At 38.4% G+C, this 20269-nt stretch overlaps 1 protein-coding gene across 1 annotated transcript in view; it reads right to left on the reverse strand.

Moving 5' to 3' along the window:
- Nucleotides 1–19949, reverse strand: part of TMC1 (transmembrane channel like 1) — a 117454-nt gene extending 97505 nt beyond the window's left edge. The window contains exons 1-3 of the mRNA XM_055310166.1: nt 19928–19949; nt 13254–13301; nt 2456–2627 (exon numbers count right to left, since the gene is read on the reverse strand). Coding sequence (XP_055166141.1) covers nt 2456–2627; nt 13254–13301; nt 19928–19949 — 242 coding nt within the window. The remainder of the gene's footprint in view (nt 1–2455; nt 2628–13253; nt 13302–19927) is intronic.
- Nucleotides 19950–20269: the final 320 nt, after the last annotated feature.

A 20269-nucleotide genomic window follows, 5' to 3' on the forward strand; every position in this document is an offset into this window, starting at 1 on the left:
TTGTCTCCTGAGTTATCTTCAAATAGGCAGGTAATTAAAATATTACTTTCACCAGCATATAAGGAGCTGCTTTTCCAGGAATCAAAGAAAGTGCTAATCATATTAAAAGAATATCACATAGATATGCTTCATCTTCTAAACTGTATGGCTAATCTGTGCAAGAATGCCTTTCCATCTTAACTTTGATTTATTTAAACAACAGTTGTTAGGGGGGAAAAGGCATAATGTGCTGAATTTCTCACTGCTATGAACATATTTCTTATTCACTTAAAACTGGGTCAGGAAAAGCCTGTTATATTATTAGAAATCCTCCAAAATGTCTAAAGAGGCAGTGTTTTTTTAACTGTCTCCAAAGATAGTTAGCATTACAACCTTGGTTTTAGTTGGCTTCAAATTTTTGTCAGTGGGGGGTGGGAGTAGGAATTCCCTTAGGTGTTTCACTTGAAAGTTTAAAAGACTGAAAATGAGTTAGTCTTGTATATGTGCTGCTGAAGCGAGCACTGGAAATGAGTTAGTCTAAATAAATGTACCCTGATTTGCCCACAAATCTTTTCTCAAGATATGTTTGCTAATACATTTCCTTAAAAAAAAAAAAAAACTTATCTTCAAAATAAAAAATAGAAAATGAACTTTAAAATGGGATCAGAACCATCAATCATTACAAATAATGTATAATACTATTTAGATTAGTTACCCAAATTGTGACAGTAATTATGTAATTTGAAAAGCATTTGGACACAAAGTTCATGTTAGCTAACTGGCTGTATGGAGAAGTGGAGAGGACTAGTGGCAGGGGTGCTTGCGGGCTTCTCAGAATTGGGATGAGAGTGGTACCAGCTAAGGATAGACACTGTCGCCAGGACAACATTCTCTCAAGCAATAGGGGCCAAGACCCAATTGATTCACATGGTTCTCTCTAGGGGTTGAGCATTTCGCATGACAGCCTTCATCAGATCAAGAGAGCACAGAAATTTCCACCCAACTCACCTTTCTAAAAGGACCTCTCTGAAGCACACGTAGAGAGTAAAAGCAAATTCTGGGTCACAGCCTATATCATGCATCTATCCTATTGATGAAATAGTACTGTCAACAAGCACAGGCTTTGCTAATAGGAAATATTACTACGTCATGATAGTGACAACAATAAGACATAGAATTTAAAAGAGTAAGATGATTTTTTTTTTGTTTTTTAAAAGTAAAAAGCATAAAAAAACTTAAAAGGAAAATAGGATAAAAAGTCCCAGAGGCAACATTTAAAGAAGGTGGTATCTTGATATTCAAAGATGAAAGAAATGAGCTTGGGGAGGAGGAGAGACAGGAAGAGAGGGTGGGAGGATTTAAAAACTGAAGTCAATAAAAATATGAAGAAGAAGTGGGTGGGGTTATCTCTCTATTTTAAAAAGAATCATCATCTATCAATGCTAAGCTTCTCTACTATCCAAAATTTTCATACAATTGTATTTATAATTATTTATGAAAAGGAAAGTAAAAGCTAGCTGTTGAACACTAGTTTGTGTCATTTGGGGGGGACATCTTAGAAAGTTCCTCTTCATCCCAAGTCCTAGGAGTGTTTTGGAGGAGATCTCATCATCTCCTGATGGTTCCCATGACCCTACTACCTGGAAACGACATAATAGCTGTTCTCTTAAAGCCTTTCCAAGGGGTCTGGGTTTTCCATTATTGGATGTGATACATGCACACCTTTCTTACTGGCCTGCCATCTGCAAATTTCCACAAAGCAAAGACTCAAAAATTATTTTCCTGAATTTTTCCTAAATGGTATTTAATATACTATTTTATACAAAGTCAACACTCAGTGAAATGTTTGCCTGGTGGAAATGATAGATGTCAGGTTGTGTTAAAAAGGAAATGACAACCCCAATACTCTGTAACATGGGCCAGCACTTTTTTTTCTATAAAAGAGCAGATGGTTAATATTTTAGGCTTTGAGAGCTACATACAGCTTTATCCTATATTTCTTTGGTTTTGTTTGTTTGTTGTTGTTGTTTAATCAACATCTCTTTAAAGCTGAAAGAACCACTCTTCACTCTTGGTCTGGAATTAGTCATATTTTATAGCCCCTGCTCTATAAGGTCAAGGGATTTGGGCTCATGTTTTAGGGATTTTCCATTTCACTTTGATAACAACGCATATCATCTATGGAAGAACTTCAAAATATGTTAATAACCAATGATAGTTTAGATCTCACATGAGAAAATTTCTCCTAGCCCATTTTTAATATGTATATTCATTTTAAAATTCTATTTAAATTTTATTTTTTTTTAATTTTAAAATACATTTAACTAAGTGGAGTAAAATGGCAACATCAAATTAAACCTGTTCTTCCTAAAAATAGTTTTTAAGGCCACAGAGCACCTAAAGGGAGTGGTCTTCTTTCCAAGTTAGGCACTTGTGAACAAGTCACAATCCCAGTTACAGATCAGAGTTCACTTACGCTCCTCTCTTCAGCCTCCTCCTCCTCTCCTTCTCTCTGGCCTTCCTTGTTTCTTCATCCTCTGGTTCAGGCTCCGGGTCATCCTCACTGATCACATCTCTGGTCCGTTTCCTCTTTGGTCTCAAGCTCTCTCTTCGAGGTAGTTTATCTTCCTCCTCCTCTTCTTCTTCACCTAAACACAGCAGTGAATACTTAGATGATCGGTATCAGAAAGTGCTCTCTCCCACTACCAAATGCCTGTTTAGTGTTTTAGTGACCATGGTCACATATGAGAGCACAATCCAGCAAGTCTCCACATCATGATAAGATGCACTGAATATATATTTATTCCATGGCCTGCAATTCAAATACACTTATCTATATTCTCATTTTTTGGTGTGTGGTTCATCTACTCAAATATGTGAATGTGGATCACAAAATTTTAATAATTCATAGAAACCCAGTCTTCATTTTTGTGAGTTACTAGATGACTTAGAGTTCAATATTATACCATGATCCCTAAGACCAAGTTTAGAGGTTACCGATCTAACGCATAAGGATGAAGTGATTAACCACTATATGTTTGCCACCACTTCTATCCTAGAACAAAGAACGGGAAGGACAAAATGCAATAAACTAGAGTAATTTTGAAGAAAGTAATTCAGGCCTTAGAATTTCTCCTAATTCAAATGATCTTTATTTTTTATTCCACGTTTTTTTCTTCTTTTTCCTGAATATTTCCCTTTCTTAAATGAAATTGATACCGAGTATATTTATTTACATAAATACTTGCTTGATGATAGTATCTTTATGAATTGAAATATATAACATGTAAATTTAACATAAAACTGAGAGAAATGGCATTTTATCCTGTTCATCAACTAGCAATTAATGCCTCATGTGTCCATAACTTCACCAGAATCTTCCAGATAGAGAAAGAATCCAGTTCCTTCCTTGACAGTTTATAACATACACTCTTACTTCACTTTCATCTTTGTGCTTCTTCTGATATTTAGAATTACCTATTATTAAAAAATCAACTCCTTTCAGATAGAAGCTACTATAGGGAAAAATTGTACTTTGGTGGGAAACTATGAATTCTCTGCAATGTACCCTGTTGTGTTATCTGATTCTATGGGAGCTATTTTGTAATTTTGAAAGTTATAGATCGCTAGAAAGCAATGCAAAATAATTCTTGTCTGTAGATCTGCACATGAACTCAGTCCAGTGTAGAGACAATCTTCCCTCATCAGGAAAAATAACCTCCCACAAAACAGTAGTGCCTCCATTTGCACAATCATTTCAATAGCCCTGATCTATAAATGTATCTGTTCTTTGGATTTTCCTTTGACCTGGTTGTAACAACTCACTAGGGTCCTCATGCATTCATTAAACATGTTCATTTTTACATTTGTGTGTCATGATTTTATTTATTTTTAATTTTTTAAGGTTTTTTGTTTTTCAGTTTTATTTTTATTTATTTATTTTTTAAAAAAAGATTTTATGAGGTGGGGCAAGATGGCCAAAGAGTAGGGTCCCCAAGTCACCTGTCCCCACCAACTTATCTAGATAACTTTCAAATCATCCTGAAAACATACGAATTCGGCCTGAGACTTAAAGAGAGAACATCTGAACACTACAGTGAGAAGAGTTTGCGCTTCTATCAAGGTAGGAAGGTGGGAAAAAAATAAAAAAACATCCAGTGGGGGAGGAGTCCCCAGGAGGAGCCGGGCTAAGAGGGGCAGCGAGAGCCCCCAGGACAGGAAAGCCCAGCCCGGGAGAAGCAGGAGCTTCACCAATTCTCCCAGATGGAAAGGCGCTGCAGGGAGCTCAGGCAGGATCCCAGGAGGGGCAGGGAAGCCCTCAGGCTCCCAGGGACACTAACAGAGGAGGGGCGCTCCGGGGAGAGCGCACCACACACCCCGGGCCAAGTTCCCTAAACAGCCGGAGCGCCCCCGGCAGGGCCCTGGGAGCAGTTCGGTGTTGGCTCTGGTGGCGGCTCTGTGGAGGGGGCTGCCTGGCCGGGAGGGCAATTCCAGCGGCGCAGGCCCCAGAGCCCAGGGCGCTGGGGGACACAGCCCAGGATCCGGCGCTCCCCCGGGACAGGCAGAGGTGAGGAGGGCACAGGACAGCGAGGACGCTCCTGCCACCCGGCCAGACGAGCTGTGCAGGTCAGTGCCCCCCACACCCAGAGCATCCAGGTCCCTGCAGACTGCGGGCTGCGGGAGTTCCTGTGGGAGCTGACTCCAGGGCTGGGGAGCTGACTGCCGCCACTGTTGTTGTTCCTCCTGGTGTCACCTTGTACCTGGGACTAAGCAAGGCCACCAGGGAGCAGGGACCTCACAGGATAAACAGCTCCCACTGAACCCTACACCTGTCAGGGGGCAGGGCAGCTCCCCCAGGTGCACACACCTGAGAATCAGCACAGCACCTTCCCCCAGAAGACCAGCTGGAAGGACAGGGGAAGAGCAAGTTCTTGACCAACCAGTGCTGGAAAGTTCCAGGGGAAGTCTAGGGACTTAGTATATAGAATCAGGATACTCCTCCTTGTTTTTTTGTTTTCTGTTTGTCCCCCCCCCCCCTTTTTTTCTCTCTTTTTCTCCTTTTTCCAGTACAACTTGTTTTTAGCCACTCTGCACTGAGCAAAATGACTAGAAGGAAAAACTCACCACAAAAGAAAAAAATCAGAAACAGTACTCTCTCCCACAGAGTTACAGAATTTGGATTACAATTCAATGTCAGAAAGCCAATTCAGAAACACAATTATAAAGCTACTGGTGGCTCTAGAAAAAAAGCATAAAGGATTCAAGAGACTTCATGATTGCAGAATTTAGATCTAATCAGGCAGAAATTAAAAATCAATTAAATGAGATGCAATCCAAACTGGAGGTCCTAACGATGAGGGTTAATGAGGTAGAAGAATGAGTGAGTGACATAGAAGACAAGTTGATGGCAAGGAAGTAAGCTGAGGAAAAAAGAGAAAAACAATTAAAAGATCATGAGGATAGGTTAAGGGAAATAAATGACAGCCTCAGAAGGAAAAATCTACATTTAATTGGGGTTCCAGAGGGAGCTGAAAGGGACAGAGGACCAGAATGTGTATTTGAACAACTCGTAGCTGAGAACTTCCCTAACTTGCAGGGGCAAACAAGCATTCAGATCCAGGAGATAGAGAGATTCCCCCCTAAAATCAATAAAAACCATTCAACACCTTAACATTTAATAGTGAAACTTGCAAATTCCAAAGATAAAGAGAAGATCCTTAAAGCAGCAAGAGACAATAGATCCCTAACTTATATGGGGAGAAGTATTAGGTTAACAGCAGACCTCTCCACAGAGACCTGGCAGGCCAGAAAGGGCTGGCAGGATATATTCAGGGTCCTAAATGAGAAGAACATGCAGCCAAGAATACTCTATCCAGCAAGGTTCTCATTCAGAATAGAAGGAGAGATGAAGAGCTTCCAAGATAGGCAGAAACTGAAAGAATATGTGACCACCAAACCAGCTCTGCAAGAAATATTAAGGGGGACTCTATAAAATAAAGAAGAAGTCCAAGGAAACAATCTACAAAAATAGGGACTGAATAGGTTATTCTGATGACACTAAATTCATATCTTTCAATAGTAGCTCTGAATGTGAATGAGCTTAATGATCCCATCAAAAGGTGCAGGGTTTCAGACTGGATAAAAAAATAAGTACCACCTATTTTCTGTCTACAAGAGACTCATTTTAGACCTAAGGACACCTACAGCCTGAAAAAAGGTTGGAGAACCATCTAACATTCAAATGGTCCTCAAAAGAAAGCAGGGGTAGCCATCCTCATATCAGATAAATTAGTTTATCCCAAAGACTGTAGTAAGAGAAGAAGAGGGATCCTATATCATACTTAAAGGATCTATCCAACAAGAGGATCTAACAATCATGAATATTTATGCGGGAGCTGCCAAGTAAATCAATCAATTAATAACCAAAGTTAAGACATACTTCGATAATAATACACTTATACTTGGAGACTTGAATATGGCGCTTTCTACAATTGATAGATATTCTAAGCACAACATAACCAAAGAAACAAGCACACAAATAACCAAAGAAACAAGAGCATTAAATGATACACTGAACCAGATGGATTTCACAGATATTTACAGAACTTTACATCCAAATGCCACTGAATACACATTCCTCTCAAGTGCACATGGAACTTTCTCCAGAATAGACCACATAGTGGGTCACAAATCAGGTCTTAACCAATACCAAAAGATTCAGGTTGCCCCCTGCATATTTTCAGACCATAATGCTTTGAAACTAGAACTAAACCACAAGAAGAAGTTTGGAAGGATTTCAAACACGAGGAGATTAAAGACCATCCTGCTAAAAGATGAAAGGGTCAACCAGGAAATTAGAGAAGAATTAAAAGATTCATGGAAACTAATGAGAATGAGGATACAACCATTCAAAATCTTTGAGATACATCAAAAGCAGTCCTGAGGGGGAAATACATTGCAATACAAGCATCAATCCAAAAACCGTAAAGAACTCAAATACAAAAGCCAAACTTACACCTAACGGAGCTGGAGAAGGAACAGCAAATGAAACCTTCACCCAGAGAAGAAGACAGTTAATAAAGATTCGAGCAGAACTCAATGAAAGAGAGACCAGAAGAACTGTGGAACAGATCAACAAAACCAGGAGTTGGCTCTTTGAAAGAACTAATAAGATAGATAAACCATCAGCCAGCCTTATTAAAAAGAAGAGAGAAAAGACTCAAATTAATAAAATCATGAATGAGAAAGGAGAGATCAACACCAATACCAAGGAAATATAAACGATTTTAAAAACATATTATGAGCAGCTATATGCCAATAAATTAGGCAATCTAGAAGAAATGGACGCATTTCTGGAAAATCACAAACTACCAAAACTGGAACAGGAAGAAATAGAAAACCTGAACAAGCCAAACATCAGGAAGGTAATTGAAGCAGTCATCAAAAACCTCCCAAGACACAAAAGTCCAGGGCCAGATAGCTTCCCAGGGGAATTCTTCAAACGTTTAAAGAAGAAACCATACCTATTCTACTAAAGCTGTTTGGAAAGATAGAAAGAGATGGAATACTTCCAAACTCGTTCTATGAGGCCAGCATCACCTTAATTCCAAAATCAGACAAAGACTCCACCAAAAAGGAAAATTATAGACCAATATCCCTGAGGAACACAGATGCAAAAATTCTCAACAAGATACTAGCCAATAAGATCCAACAACACATTAAGAAGATTACTCACCATGACCAAGTGGGATTTATCCCCAGGATGCAAGGCTGGTTCAACAATTGTAAAGCAATCAATGTGATTGATCATATCAACAGGAAAAAAAAAAAAAAGAACCATATGATCCTCTCAATAGATGCAGAGAAAGCACTTGACAAAAATACAGCATCCATTCCTGATCAAAACTCTTCAGAGTGTAGGGATAGAGGGAACATTCCTCAGCATCTTAAAAGCCATCTACGAAAAGCCCACAGCAAATATCATTCTCAATGGGGAAACACTGGGAGCCTTTCCCCTAAGATCAGGAACAAGATAGGGATGTCCACTCTCACCACTGCTATTCAACATAGTACTAGAAGTCCTAGCCTCAGCAATCAGGCAACAAAAAGAAATAAAAGGCATTCGAATTGGCAAAGAAGAATCCAAACTCTCCCTTTTCGCAGATGACATGATACTGTACATAAAAAACCCAAAAGACTCCACCCCAAGATTGCTAGAACTTATACAGCAATTTGGCAGTGTGGCAGGATACAAAATCAACGTCCAAAAATAAGTGTCATTTCTTTTTTTTAATAAATTAATTTTTATTGGTGTTCAATTTACCAACATACAGAATAACACCCAGTGCTCATCCCGTCAAGTGTCCCCCTCAGTGCCCGTCACCCATTCACCCCCACCCCCTGCCCTCCTCCCCTTCCACCACCCCTAGTTCATTTCCCAGAGTTAGGAGTCTTTATGTTCTGTCTCCCTTTCTGATATTTCCCACACATTTCTTCTCCCTTCCCTTATATTCCCTTTCACTATTATTCATATTCCCCAAATGAATGAGAACATACACTGTTTGTCCTTCTCCGATTGACTTACTTCACTCAGCATAATACCCTCCAGTTCCATCCACGTTGAAGCAAATGGTGGGTATTTGTCGTTTCTAATGGCTGAGTAATATTCCATTGTGTACATAAATCACATCTTCTTTATCCATTCATCTTTCCATGGACACCGAGGCTCCTTCCACAGTTTGGCTATTGTGGAATTTTAAAAAAGAAAACCATATCTGGGGGCATCAAAATGCCAGATTTCAGGTTGTACTACAAAGCTGTGGTCATCAAGACAGTGTGGTACTGGCACAAAAACAGACACATAGATCAATGGAACAGAATAGAGAACCCAGAACTGGACCCTGAACTTTATGGTCAACTAATATACGATAAAGGAGGAAAGACGATCCACTGGAAGAAGGACAGTCTCTTCAATAAATGGTGCTGGGAAAATAAGTGTCATTTCTATACACTAACAATGAGACTGAAGAAAGAGAAATTAAGGAGTCAATCCCATTTACAATTGCACCCAAAAGCATAAGATTACTAGGAATAAATCTAACCAAAGAGGTAAAGGATCTATACCCTAAAAACTACAGAACGCTTCTGAAAGAAATTGAGGAAGACACAAAGAGATGGAAAAATGTTCCATGCTCATGGATTGGAAGAATTAATATTGGAAAATGTCAATGCTATCCAGGGCAATGTACACATTCAATGCATTCCCTATCAAAATCCCATGGACTTTCTTCAGAGTGTTGAAACAAATCATCTTAAGATTTGTGTGGAATCAGAAAAAACCCCGAATAGCCAGGGGAATATTACAAAAGAAAACCATAGCTGGGGGCATCACAATGCCAGATTTCAGGTTGTATTACAAAGCTGTAATCGTCAAGACAGTGTGGTACTGGCACAAAAACAGACAAATAGATCAATGGAACAGAACAGAGAATCCAGAAGTGGACCCTCAACTTTATGGTCAACTAATATTCTACAAAGTAGGAAAGACTATCCACTGGGAAAAAGGCAGTCCCTTCAATAAATGGTGCTGGGAAAATTGGACATCCATATACAGAAGAATGAAACTAGACCATTCTCTTACACCATACACAAAGATAAACTCAAAATGGATGAAAGATCTAAATGTGAGACAAGAATCCATCAAAATCCTAGAGGAAAACACAGGCAACACCCTTTTTGAACTTGGCCACAGCAACTTCTTGCAAGATACATCCGTGAAGGCAAGAGAAACAAAAGCAAAAATGAATTACTGGGACTTAATCAAGATAAAAAGCTTCTGCACAGCAAAAGAAACAGTCAACAAAACTAAAGACAACCTACAGAATGGGAGAAGATATTTGCAAATGATGTATCAGATAAAGGGCTAGTATCCAAGATCTACAAAGAACTTAATTAAACTCAACAGCAAAGAAACAAACAATCCAATCATGAAAGGGGCAAAAGACATGAACAGAAATCTCACAGAGGAAGACATAGACATGGCCAACAAGCACCATGAGAAAATGCTCTGCATCACTGGCCATCAGGAAAATACAAATCAAAACCACAGTGAAATACCACCACACACCAGTAAGAATGGTGAAAATTAGCATGACAGGAAACAGCAAGTGTTGGAGAGGGTATGGAGAAAGGAGAACCCTCTTGCACTGTTGGTGGGAATGTGAACTGGTGCAGCCACTCTGGAAAACTGTGTGGAGGTTCCTCAAAGAGTTAAAAATAGATCTGCCCTAGGACCCAGCAATTGCACTGCTGGGGATTTACCCCAAAGATACAGATGCAGTGAAATGCTGGATACCTGCACCCCGATGTTTCTAGCAGCAATGTCCACAATAGCCAAACTGTGGGAGGATCCTCGGTGTCCATCGAAAGATGAATGGATAAAGAAGATGTGGTCCATGTATACAATGGAATATTCCTCAGCCATTAGAAACGACAAATACCCACCATTTGCTTCGACGTGGATGGAACTGGAGGGTATTATGCTGAGTGAAATAAGTCCATTGGAGAAGGACAAACATATGTTCTCATTCATTTGGGGAATATAAAAATTACTGACAGGGAATAAAGGGAAAGGAGAGAAAATGAGTGAAAATATCAGTGAGGGTGACAAAACATGAGAGACACCTAACTCTGGGAAATGAACAAGGGGTAGTGGAAAGGGAGGTGAACGGGGGGTTGGGGTGACTGGGTGATGGGCGCTGATGGGGGCACTTTGCAGGAGGAGCATTGGGTATTATGCTAAATGTTGGCAAATTGAACTCCAATAAAAAAATAAAAAAATAAAGATTTTATTTATTTATTCATGAAAGACACAGAGAGAGAAAGGCAGAGATATAGGCAGAGTGAAAAGCGGGCTCCAGGCAGGGAGCCTGATGTAGGACTGATCCTGAGACCACGGATCATGCCCTGAGCCAGGGGCAGGTGCTCAACTGCTGAGGCACCCAGGTGTCCCTCACTTTTATTTTTTTAGCAAGAGGAGAGGCAGAGGTAGAGAGAGAATCTTAAGCAGATTCCATGGCCAGTGCAGAGCCCCACCTGGGCTCAATCTCACAACCCTGAGATTCTGACCTAAGCCAAAATCAATAGTCAGAGGTTTAATCAACTGAGCCACCCAGGTACCCCTAATTATCTTTTAAAATTACTTACTGAAACATTTTTACTGATATTTCAAATCTGAGATCTAAGTATTACCTATAGTACTAAAGTTTGACTAGCAGAGAAAAACTGAAGGATAACTTTCAAATTAGGCTTTGAGAACCATACATTGTCATAAAAACCAAGAATAATTTTCCATTTGTTAAATATGTGGCAAATGTTGTATGTAATGTGAATCCCATTCTGACATTCTGAAAATTTGCCCAGTCTTTATTAGTCACGTTAGTCACTATTTATAGAAAGGACAAGACCTTGAGAAGGATTGAAAAACAATTTTCCCACAAATAACTCAAGAACTCAAGCAGCCACTTAGTACTCTTCATTTTATTTATTTATTTATTAAGATTTTATTTATTTATTTGACAGATAGCACAAACAGGGGAAACAGCATAGGGAGAGGGAGAAACAGGAAACCCAATGTAGGTCCTGGGAAACCCAGGACCCCAAGATCATGACCTGAGCCGAAGGCAGACACTTAACCAACTGAGCCACCCAGGTGACAAAGTACTCTGCATTTTAGTATATTTTGTATTAAGACTAAACTATTAAACTTTCATTTTTACCAATTGGGAACAAAAAGGCTATTTTTACTGCCTTAACTAATTTTCAAAAATCCAAATTCTAAAGCAAATAACCAATATTTTACAGTTGCCTACTAACTGCAGATTTACATACAATGTTACCATTTAAAATGGTCTTCATTCAATATGGAAGGGTAGCAGAATATGCCACTTCAAAGTGGGACTGCAGGAGCTCAGGACATGCCCGCCCTAAACTGTGCTACTTTGGTATATTGATTGTACTGAGCTATAGGCACAAAAAAGCTGCGAATGCAAAGTTTCTCCTGAACTCCCTACATCTGCCCAAACACAGATCCTCCAAAAGGTACTGAATTGTCCTAAATCCCCTTACCAAGAATTTACCCTTAGGGAATATTGACTCATCACAAAGGAAGACACTGGAAGTCAATACCATACCCAGACAAACTTTGTCACAATCAAATGTCCCATTTATTCTTTGAAGGGCCTACTCACTTTTCCTAAAAAAAATTATTTATTCTCTCCTAAAAGCCTACATACACACCCTCTTTTTTCCTTATTAAGATAGTATTTAAGTCTAAATTCTAAGCCACCTCAGAGAGTTACTTTTTCCTGAGTATCTCTCATGTATATATGAGGAATACACATTAATAAGCTTCTGTTTGTTTTTTCTCTTATTAAACTATCTTATATTACAGAGGTCTCAGCTAACTACTCAGAAGGGCTAGAGGGAAAATTATTTTTCCTCCCCTACAGTACTCAAGCTGTGACATGCAGAGTCTGTCTATGTGAGACTCTGAGCTGTTTGCATGTAAAATGCCCTGAAAGCCTGAAAACAACTGGCATTGTGAACATTCCCTGGCTGCCATATTGTACTCAAGTTATTACACTGATAATGTTAATGGATCCTCGAATTGAACTCTTCTTGAGATACTGCTCTTTCTTTCCATTTTAGTAAATTTAGAGCTTTTGCTCATCTCATGAATGATCTTTCCCATGCTCCAGTCCATGAGTGCTCTGCATGCAAGGGATCACAATCCAAGCTCTTAAGCTAAACCTTCACAAAGTAAAAACAACAGAGCAATTCCAACAAAATACCCATGCATTCAGTGCAAAAGAATGTAATTATTCATTTTAATTGAACCACCTGATCAATTCAGTCAAAATGGCCAATCTGTTCTATTGTAGTAGATTCAGCCCTAGAGAAGAGCTTTCAGGACAAAGGCTTTAACAGGGAAAATAGTAGAGAAATTTTAAAAAGCAAATTTTTGTGGGCTACCATCTACTTGATCATGAGTAACTTCTACATTTGATAGAATGTAGAATTCTACATTGAATAGAATCTAGAGTGGAGATCCAATTTGCTGGACTTGATCTCTTTGGTGAGACCATCAAAAGTCACCCGCATGTGGGGTAGCATGTGCTTACATGTGGGAGCATAATCCCACAAGGTAAAAGGTCAAGTCCCCTGAATTCACTGCGATTTCACTGGAAACACATTCCATGTCCATCCCCACTTACTTGAACTTTCTTCTGTGTCATCCTCTTCTTCCTCCACTTGAATTTGTACTGTTGAAGAAAAGAAAAATACAGCAGTTCTTTAAATGATGGCATGGCAACTAGTAACAGGTTTTTCCTGTTATTATTTTCATCATAAAGTTTTCTGTGCAGTTAATACAAATATTTTTCAATGAGCTTGTCAAAAAGAGCATTGTTTATTAAAGAAATATAGTCACAGCATCCTAGACAGTGTTATGCAAAGACTTCTCTGCTTCATTGCCTTCAAAGGCTTGCAAAACATATCAATTATAAGCCTGTCGGTTCAATTGAATATAACTGCTACCAAAATAAATTCTATGTTGCAATGAGTAGACTTGGGGTTTGCTGGGTCATTGCATTCCGTGATAAATTGAGTTGCTAGTAAAGCTATATCCACATGCACAAACAATGTGGTTATTAGAACCAAGTTAATTTATTAAAATAGAGAACATTTCATTCTAACCAGTTACCAGTGTCAAAGAGCCTTTGAAAAAAATGTCGAAAGGCTGATATTTCCTATTTCAAGGATTCCTGGGGTTGTCTATTGAGATAGCCTAAATTTTCCAATATATGATTTACTTTGACTGTAGGGAAACACGTGATTTTGTAGTTCTTCCCCCCAAAAAAAGAACATTTCTTCTGTGTATTCCTCACTCCATACTCAAGACAGCATCTTCTTTTTAGTTTTGATCTATTTTTGCAAAGGCATCAAACGGTTTAAAAAAAATTGTAGTTGTCCAATAATATGTGAAAATAAACTAACTTTTACACTTGTCATCTACTGTCCATTCATTACAGGTATCAGCCAGAGACAAAGCTCTACAACTTGCTCAGGTAAAAATGAGAATCGACTATTTCTTTAAAACTGTAGTCCCATAACTAGCTTATAAAATCATAAGTGTATCATATTTTTAAGTCAGATGAGCCTGAGTCTGAGAGAGTAAAGATGACAAAACAACATTGCGGCAAACAGAGGAAACAACCTCCGTTTTGTTTCTGCTCGCGTACCGTCAAAGGTTATTTTTCAGAACTTGACAAGCACATTGAAAACGGAACACATGCCAAGAGTTTAAATTCCATTCACAAAGGAGATTATTGTAAAAGCACATTTTGCCTTTAAACAGCATCTGCATAAAAATTTTTAGGATATGCAAAAATGTCATCACTCAACGTCAGCCACGGAATGTGAAAATAAGTGTTCTTTTGTTCAGAGTGGACATGTGCCTTCTGTTACTGGCTGTAACTGGATCTGCACAGGACAAAGATCTTTGTCACTACTGAGAGTCCACAGCAGTGAGGCAGACACTTCTAAGAAGATGTTTTACATTTAACAATCGGTCTTGGTCTTTTATTTGTAATTAATCATCACCACCAAGCTTCTTCGGTCAAAGAAGGAAGACACTTCGTAGGAAGGCAGCCTTGGAACAGAGTCCGTTCTGTGTGTATAATATAAGAACAGCAAAAAAAAAAAGAACAGCTAGGGACAAACAGCAAAGACTGACACACAGCCTATTCTGCAACATCATAGCCAAAGCAAAATCCACACAAAATATTATGCTGATTTATAATAACAACTCACTGGATGTGACTAAATGAAACAGAGAAAAAGGAACAAAAATATAAGCAAATCTTTAGGAAGGATTATATATTAAATAAAAACAGCAGAATGAAATGTCCCAAGCCAAGGAGATGAGCAACACATCCATTTCTTCTGATAGTCAGTGGAGGAGAAAAAGCAGGGCTGCAATCATGGATCATCTCCTAGAGTACAGGAAGGGTAATAACAAATGGCTATTAAATAAAACCTAAAAATCCATCAGAGGAGATATCTCTGTGGTGGCAAGTAAAGAACTAAAAAAAAGAGCTATGGTTTCTAAGTGATGTAATGGAGAGTACTGCAGAAATAGCCCCTAGTCTCCTCTTGAGCTGACTCTCCGAGAGTGATATTCATCTGTGCGTGATCATCTGCACATTCTCATTAGGTGCCTTCTTTATTCAATGACATCCCCTTGGCAGTGGCGATGAAATAGTTGTTTTCGTAGTTATGGTGATAATCATTGGGTTGTTCTTGACTCAAACCCTCAGCAGAGGCATCATCAGTATCAAGAACGAAACAACAGCACTGTGACCAGATGGAAGATGCCTGCAAGAGCCTCAGACCGACTCTGATTTTAATGGAACATTATTTGGCTGGAAAAGCAACTATCAGTGGTAGTCTGGATCTCCTGCAACTCAAAGTGAGACTAAAGAACCAAGCTAAGAAGCCCCTCCAACACCAAACCTTGTGCAAAAGAATATCTCAGAGCACTAAAATGGGAGCTACAGACTGTCTCTCCCTCCTCATACAATTTTTGGCATGGCGTGTTGCCATTCCTTTTCTCAGCAATCCCTAGTAGCTTATCCCCGATCGTATGACCCCCGCATGCTTTGGCTGCTTCCCAAAGCCTATTGATTATGTACTTTAAAAATAACCTCTCTCCTGGGGGGCTATGGGAGGATGGTGAAAGGAGAGGAGGGGGAGGTCCTGTCAAAATGTTGGAGGCACAAGCAAAGCTTCACTGAAGTACGCTATTTAAGAGAGGAAAATGCAGTCAGAGCAGATGAACGCCTAGGCAACCCAGATCCTCATTTCATGCAAATAGACCCAGTAATTAAAAACAGTAAAAGGAAACAACAGCAAAATGTCACATTTTAGAGGCATTGGAATCGTTTGGAGAAGGGGATGTTGTTCCAGGCTTTCTTTTTTAATCTATGCCACTGAAAGTAAGTAGTGTTGCCTGTTCCTCTAACCCACGTTCAGCTCTTGAAGAGCTGTTTGGAGCACTCGGTGATTACTCTGGAAACTGAGAGCTCGTTTATCCAATTAGCATTTATGGTACACTCACAAGGGAGTACAGAGCAAAATGCTCTGGGCAGGGAGTTTGTAGGTTCTAAAAGAAAACATGAGGAGTCTTTAAGGAGTCTTACTATTTTATGCAAAAGAATGACTTCATAAGTGAGATCAAGATTAGATAGGAGTGTCTTAGCCAGCTTACCTGGGTTGTAACAGCAATGTATTAGTTACATTCATGAGGCTTTTTGTGTGTGTTTCCTTTTAGGGGTTTTTTGTTTTGTTTTGTTTTGTTTTTGTTTTTGTTTTTGTTTTATGTGCGAGGAAATGTCAACATGGGTCCTTCCCATATACATGAGGTACATGTCTCCTCAGGCTAAACTGCACTGGAAGTGATATTCATCTTTGCTGTAACAAGGTCATTTCTGAATCTTAGCTGAAGGACCCATGCCATCAGTATGATGTGTGATGTGGAATGTGATGGGTATGATGTGAAATGTGAGAGGAAGAGAAGAATCAAGACAATCAGAAGGTTTTCATCCTTGGCAGGCACCTAGATAGATAGAGTCAAAATAAAAAGAGATGAAAAGTCTATAGGAAGAATAGGTGGGAGGAGCTGAAGATAGGGAGTTTAATATGAAATGTTGGAGTTGAGTTGCCTATTAGACACCCATGGTTAACTTGAGTAGGCAATTGGATATTGGAGTCTGGAGTTTGGAAGAAAAGTCTGGCCTGGAAATATACATTTGGGAATTATTAGCATATTGATGCTATTTAAAGCCATAGAACCAAGTGAGACCACCAGGTAAATGAATAAAAACAGAACAGAAAACTCCAAAATTGAGAGGACAGGGAGAAGAAGAAAAACCAATCAAAGACACTGAAAATGAACAATCAATGGAGTAGGAGGAAAACAAGGAATGTGTCGTAGGCTTATAACTCAAGTATAACGAGAACTGAAAATTGACCATTGGATTTTGCAGTATGGAAGTCAATGACGACTTTGGCAAGCATAGATTTAGCAAAGTGTTATAAGGAAAAGCCTGAATTTCAATGGCTTTACAAGAGAATGGTCAGTGAGGAATAGGACCACTAGTTATGCTAGCCATCTTACATGCTGATGGCAAAAGAGAATGATAAATTGATGATGTAGGTTATAAAAAGATAATGTTACACATCCAACACATATTAGATTCTGAATTCTTTTATTGCATTGATGTGGCTTTTGGTTTTGTTACTGGGGTATGTGTCTCTGACTGAGACTTTGTTAAAAGATGGGGCAACTTACTAATATACCCCTTGCTTATATATAGTGTCCACCGTATAGTAGTTCAAAGGTATGGTACTAATGGGTGGTGAAGGAACAAGACAGAAAAAGAAAAATGGGGAAGAGTACGGAGAAGAAGGGAAGAATACAGCAAAGAAAGGGAGGTAAAGGGGCAAAAATGAGGTGAGATTACAGTAAATAAGAGGGAAAAAAAGTATAAATGAAAAGTAAAACACTGCATTTTGTCTTTACTCTGTCTATAAACATATTTGTATTTTTATTTTCATGTAAATAAATATTATAAATATGAAATGTTATCAGTTCTAAATTCATATACTAAATGATATTTCCTCTTTTAGAAACACCTCAAGTTAACAAAATCTAGACTGTCTTTAGTTATTTCTTCAATAATATTCTTTTCTAACAAGAATGTGAAAGTAAAAGAGCTAGAAAATATGAACAAAATAAAGGTATCTCTTTTCTTAAGAGAGTATATTCCAAAGTAAAGCTTGCCTTGTTCTGTAAGGAAGAAGCGTTTTGATCCCCTTACCAAAAACAGGAAATCTCTTTTTCAAGAGAGAAAACTGACCAGTGAAACTATGAAAAGTAAGCTAGGATTTTTAAAAATCTCTTTAAATATAGCTTCCTTATAATAGACACTGTAAATTTTACGCTCTGAAATTTCTAGGTCTGATGGCCACTCAGTAGCTGCTCAAATTGCTAATTTTTTTGTTATAGTAACAATGATGATGATGGTGGTGCAATTATGATATGGAGATAATTATATGTATGTATGTAAATAAATATAAGCTGTGTATAAGTTAAAGCCAAGAACAACCTTTAGATATTTTGCTTTTGTAAAAACCAAACAGAAGGTAAACCAGCCCAAATTTTGAAAGGAATGAGTAAAGTTAGGCATAAGGAAGAATTTCCCACCAGTGAGACACTTGGGTGCTAGATCGTCACCAAACCACATTGAGGTTTCCTCTACACTACAGAGAACACCCCAGTATCCTGCTCCCATTCAGCTATTGAGTGCAAAGTAAGGAACAGAAGGCACCATCTGCAAAATTGAACAAAAATGTTGGAATGTGATTCTTCTTCCTCAAGAATGGGACTTACCCAAGACATGAAATCAGATTCAGTTTAAATCAGCAGCTCCCTGTATTTTTTTACTTTTAGGGAAGGACAAGAAGATGCTCTGGACGTTTGTTTATAACTATTCCAAATCCTTCAAGTGATGGTGCTAAGCACAATATTTGGAAGCCATAGAGTAAAGAGAAGACTTATTTATTTCTTATATCATTCAAATACCTTAATAAACCTATAAACTATAAGACATTTACAAAGTCCTTGGAGTGGGAAAAAACAAAATGAGATCATTACATTTGAAAATCATCAAGGTATCTGGGGGAAAGGTTTAATTTGACAAACTGGTGCTGATAATCTTTCGGCAGATGCCAGCACCCTTCTTATCTTCCTTAAGACCATTGAGAAAATGAACCACGGAACACATAGATTCAAAACCACCCTAGTGAAAACTTTTAAAATAAATGCCAAAAGATTGGTCATATTTACAATCATTTTAATATCTTGAAGACACTAAATAGTTATTCTAAATTGTGTTTTGTAAAATTATAAAAATAATAATAATTGTGACTTTTGGTGAGACTCAGCCACCTTAGAGAAGGGAATGGGCAAGAAATTCAACTGCTACAGTTACTGTCATCCTCCAGTATTTTTCGTTCTAAGAAAGGAAATAAATTACATTTACTTTTTGAGACTATGAAGCCCTTAAGAAGTAGGGAATAAATAGCTACTGATGTTTGCTTTATTAAAAAATGCAATAGAGAGATCCCTGGGTGGCTCAGTGGTTTAGCACCTGCCTTCGGCCCAGGGCGTGATCCTGGGGTCCTGGGATCAAGTCCCACATCTGGCTCCCTACATGGCTTCTCCCTCTGCCTGTGTCTCTGCCTCTCTCTCCCTTTCTGTGTCTTTCATGAATAAATAAATAAAAATCTTAAAAAAAACCCCGCAATATAAAATATTGTAGTTGCCAACTAGAACAGGATGAATTCTGTAGAGAAACACATTTTATTATGAGGTCCTGGAGTGAGAATGGCTAACCCTGAGAACAGAGAGGTGGAAAAAAAAAGGAGATTCACTCAAAATAAAAATCCCCCTTCTATCCATTTACAATGGTAATAATCTTTTTTTATATCCATAAGAAGGAGGGGAAGGGGATGCACACCAATTTTTTTTGCACTTTTTCCTTCTGTTTTTATTGTACATTAAATTAAAATTAAACACAAGCTGAGTGGAGTGGGTAGCTGGAATGTTTCCAAATTCTACCACCCTTGAGCTGGAAGAGCAAATATGAAATGCTAAAGTATAGTTCTTCAAATAGTGAATTATATACTGGAGTATTTGTGAGAAACTGTAATTAGATATTTTATGACACCACTGATCTACGGAAAAACAAAAACAGCTCTTATTCTATCTGGTGTGAGGGGTTGGCTTATTTTTTTAACAATTCATAGTCAATAAATAGCTGTTTACCACGGCATTTAGAGCTCTCCATGGTTACAAAAAAATTAAATAGCGAGTCTTGCTTTTTCTTTGCATTTAGAATATTCTGGGGGAGGGGACATTTCTTATTTAACCATGCTGTCATAACATATATATTCAGTGTGTGTTCTCACATTTCAATTACCACCATAAAGAGCAACCACTGTAAATTAGTGTGCTGAAACGAAAATACATTCTCTTGTGTGAGTTTTTGTGGCTATAATCTTTTATAGTAATAGGATACCAAAATAACAACCAGATGAAAATAATGTGTTGTAAACCCTTGGCAGCTCTACTTACATCCTTGGATTGCTTAGAACAAAAAGGAATCTT

Source organism: Nyctereutes procyonoides, unplaced genomic scaffold (genome assembly GCF_905146905.1).
Source record: "Nyctereutes procyonoides isolate TBG_1078 unplaced genomic scaffold, NYPRO_anot_genome, whole genome shotgun sequence".
Lineage (NCBI taxonomy): Eukaryota > Metazoa > Chordata > Mammalia > Carnivora > Canidae > Nyctereutes > Nyctereutes procyonoides.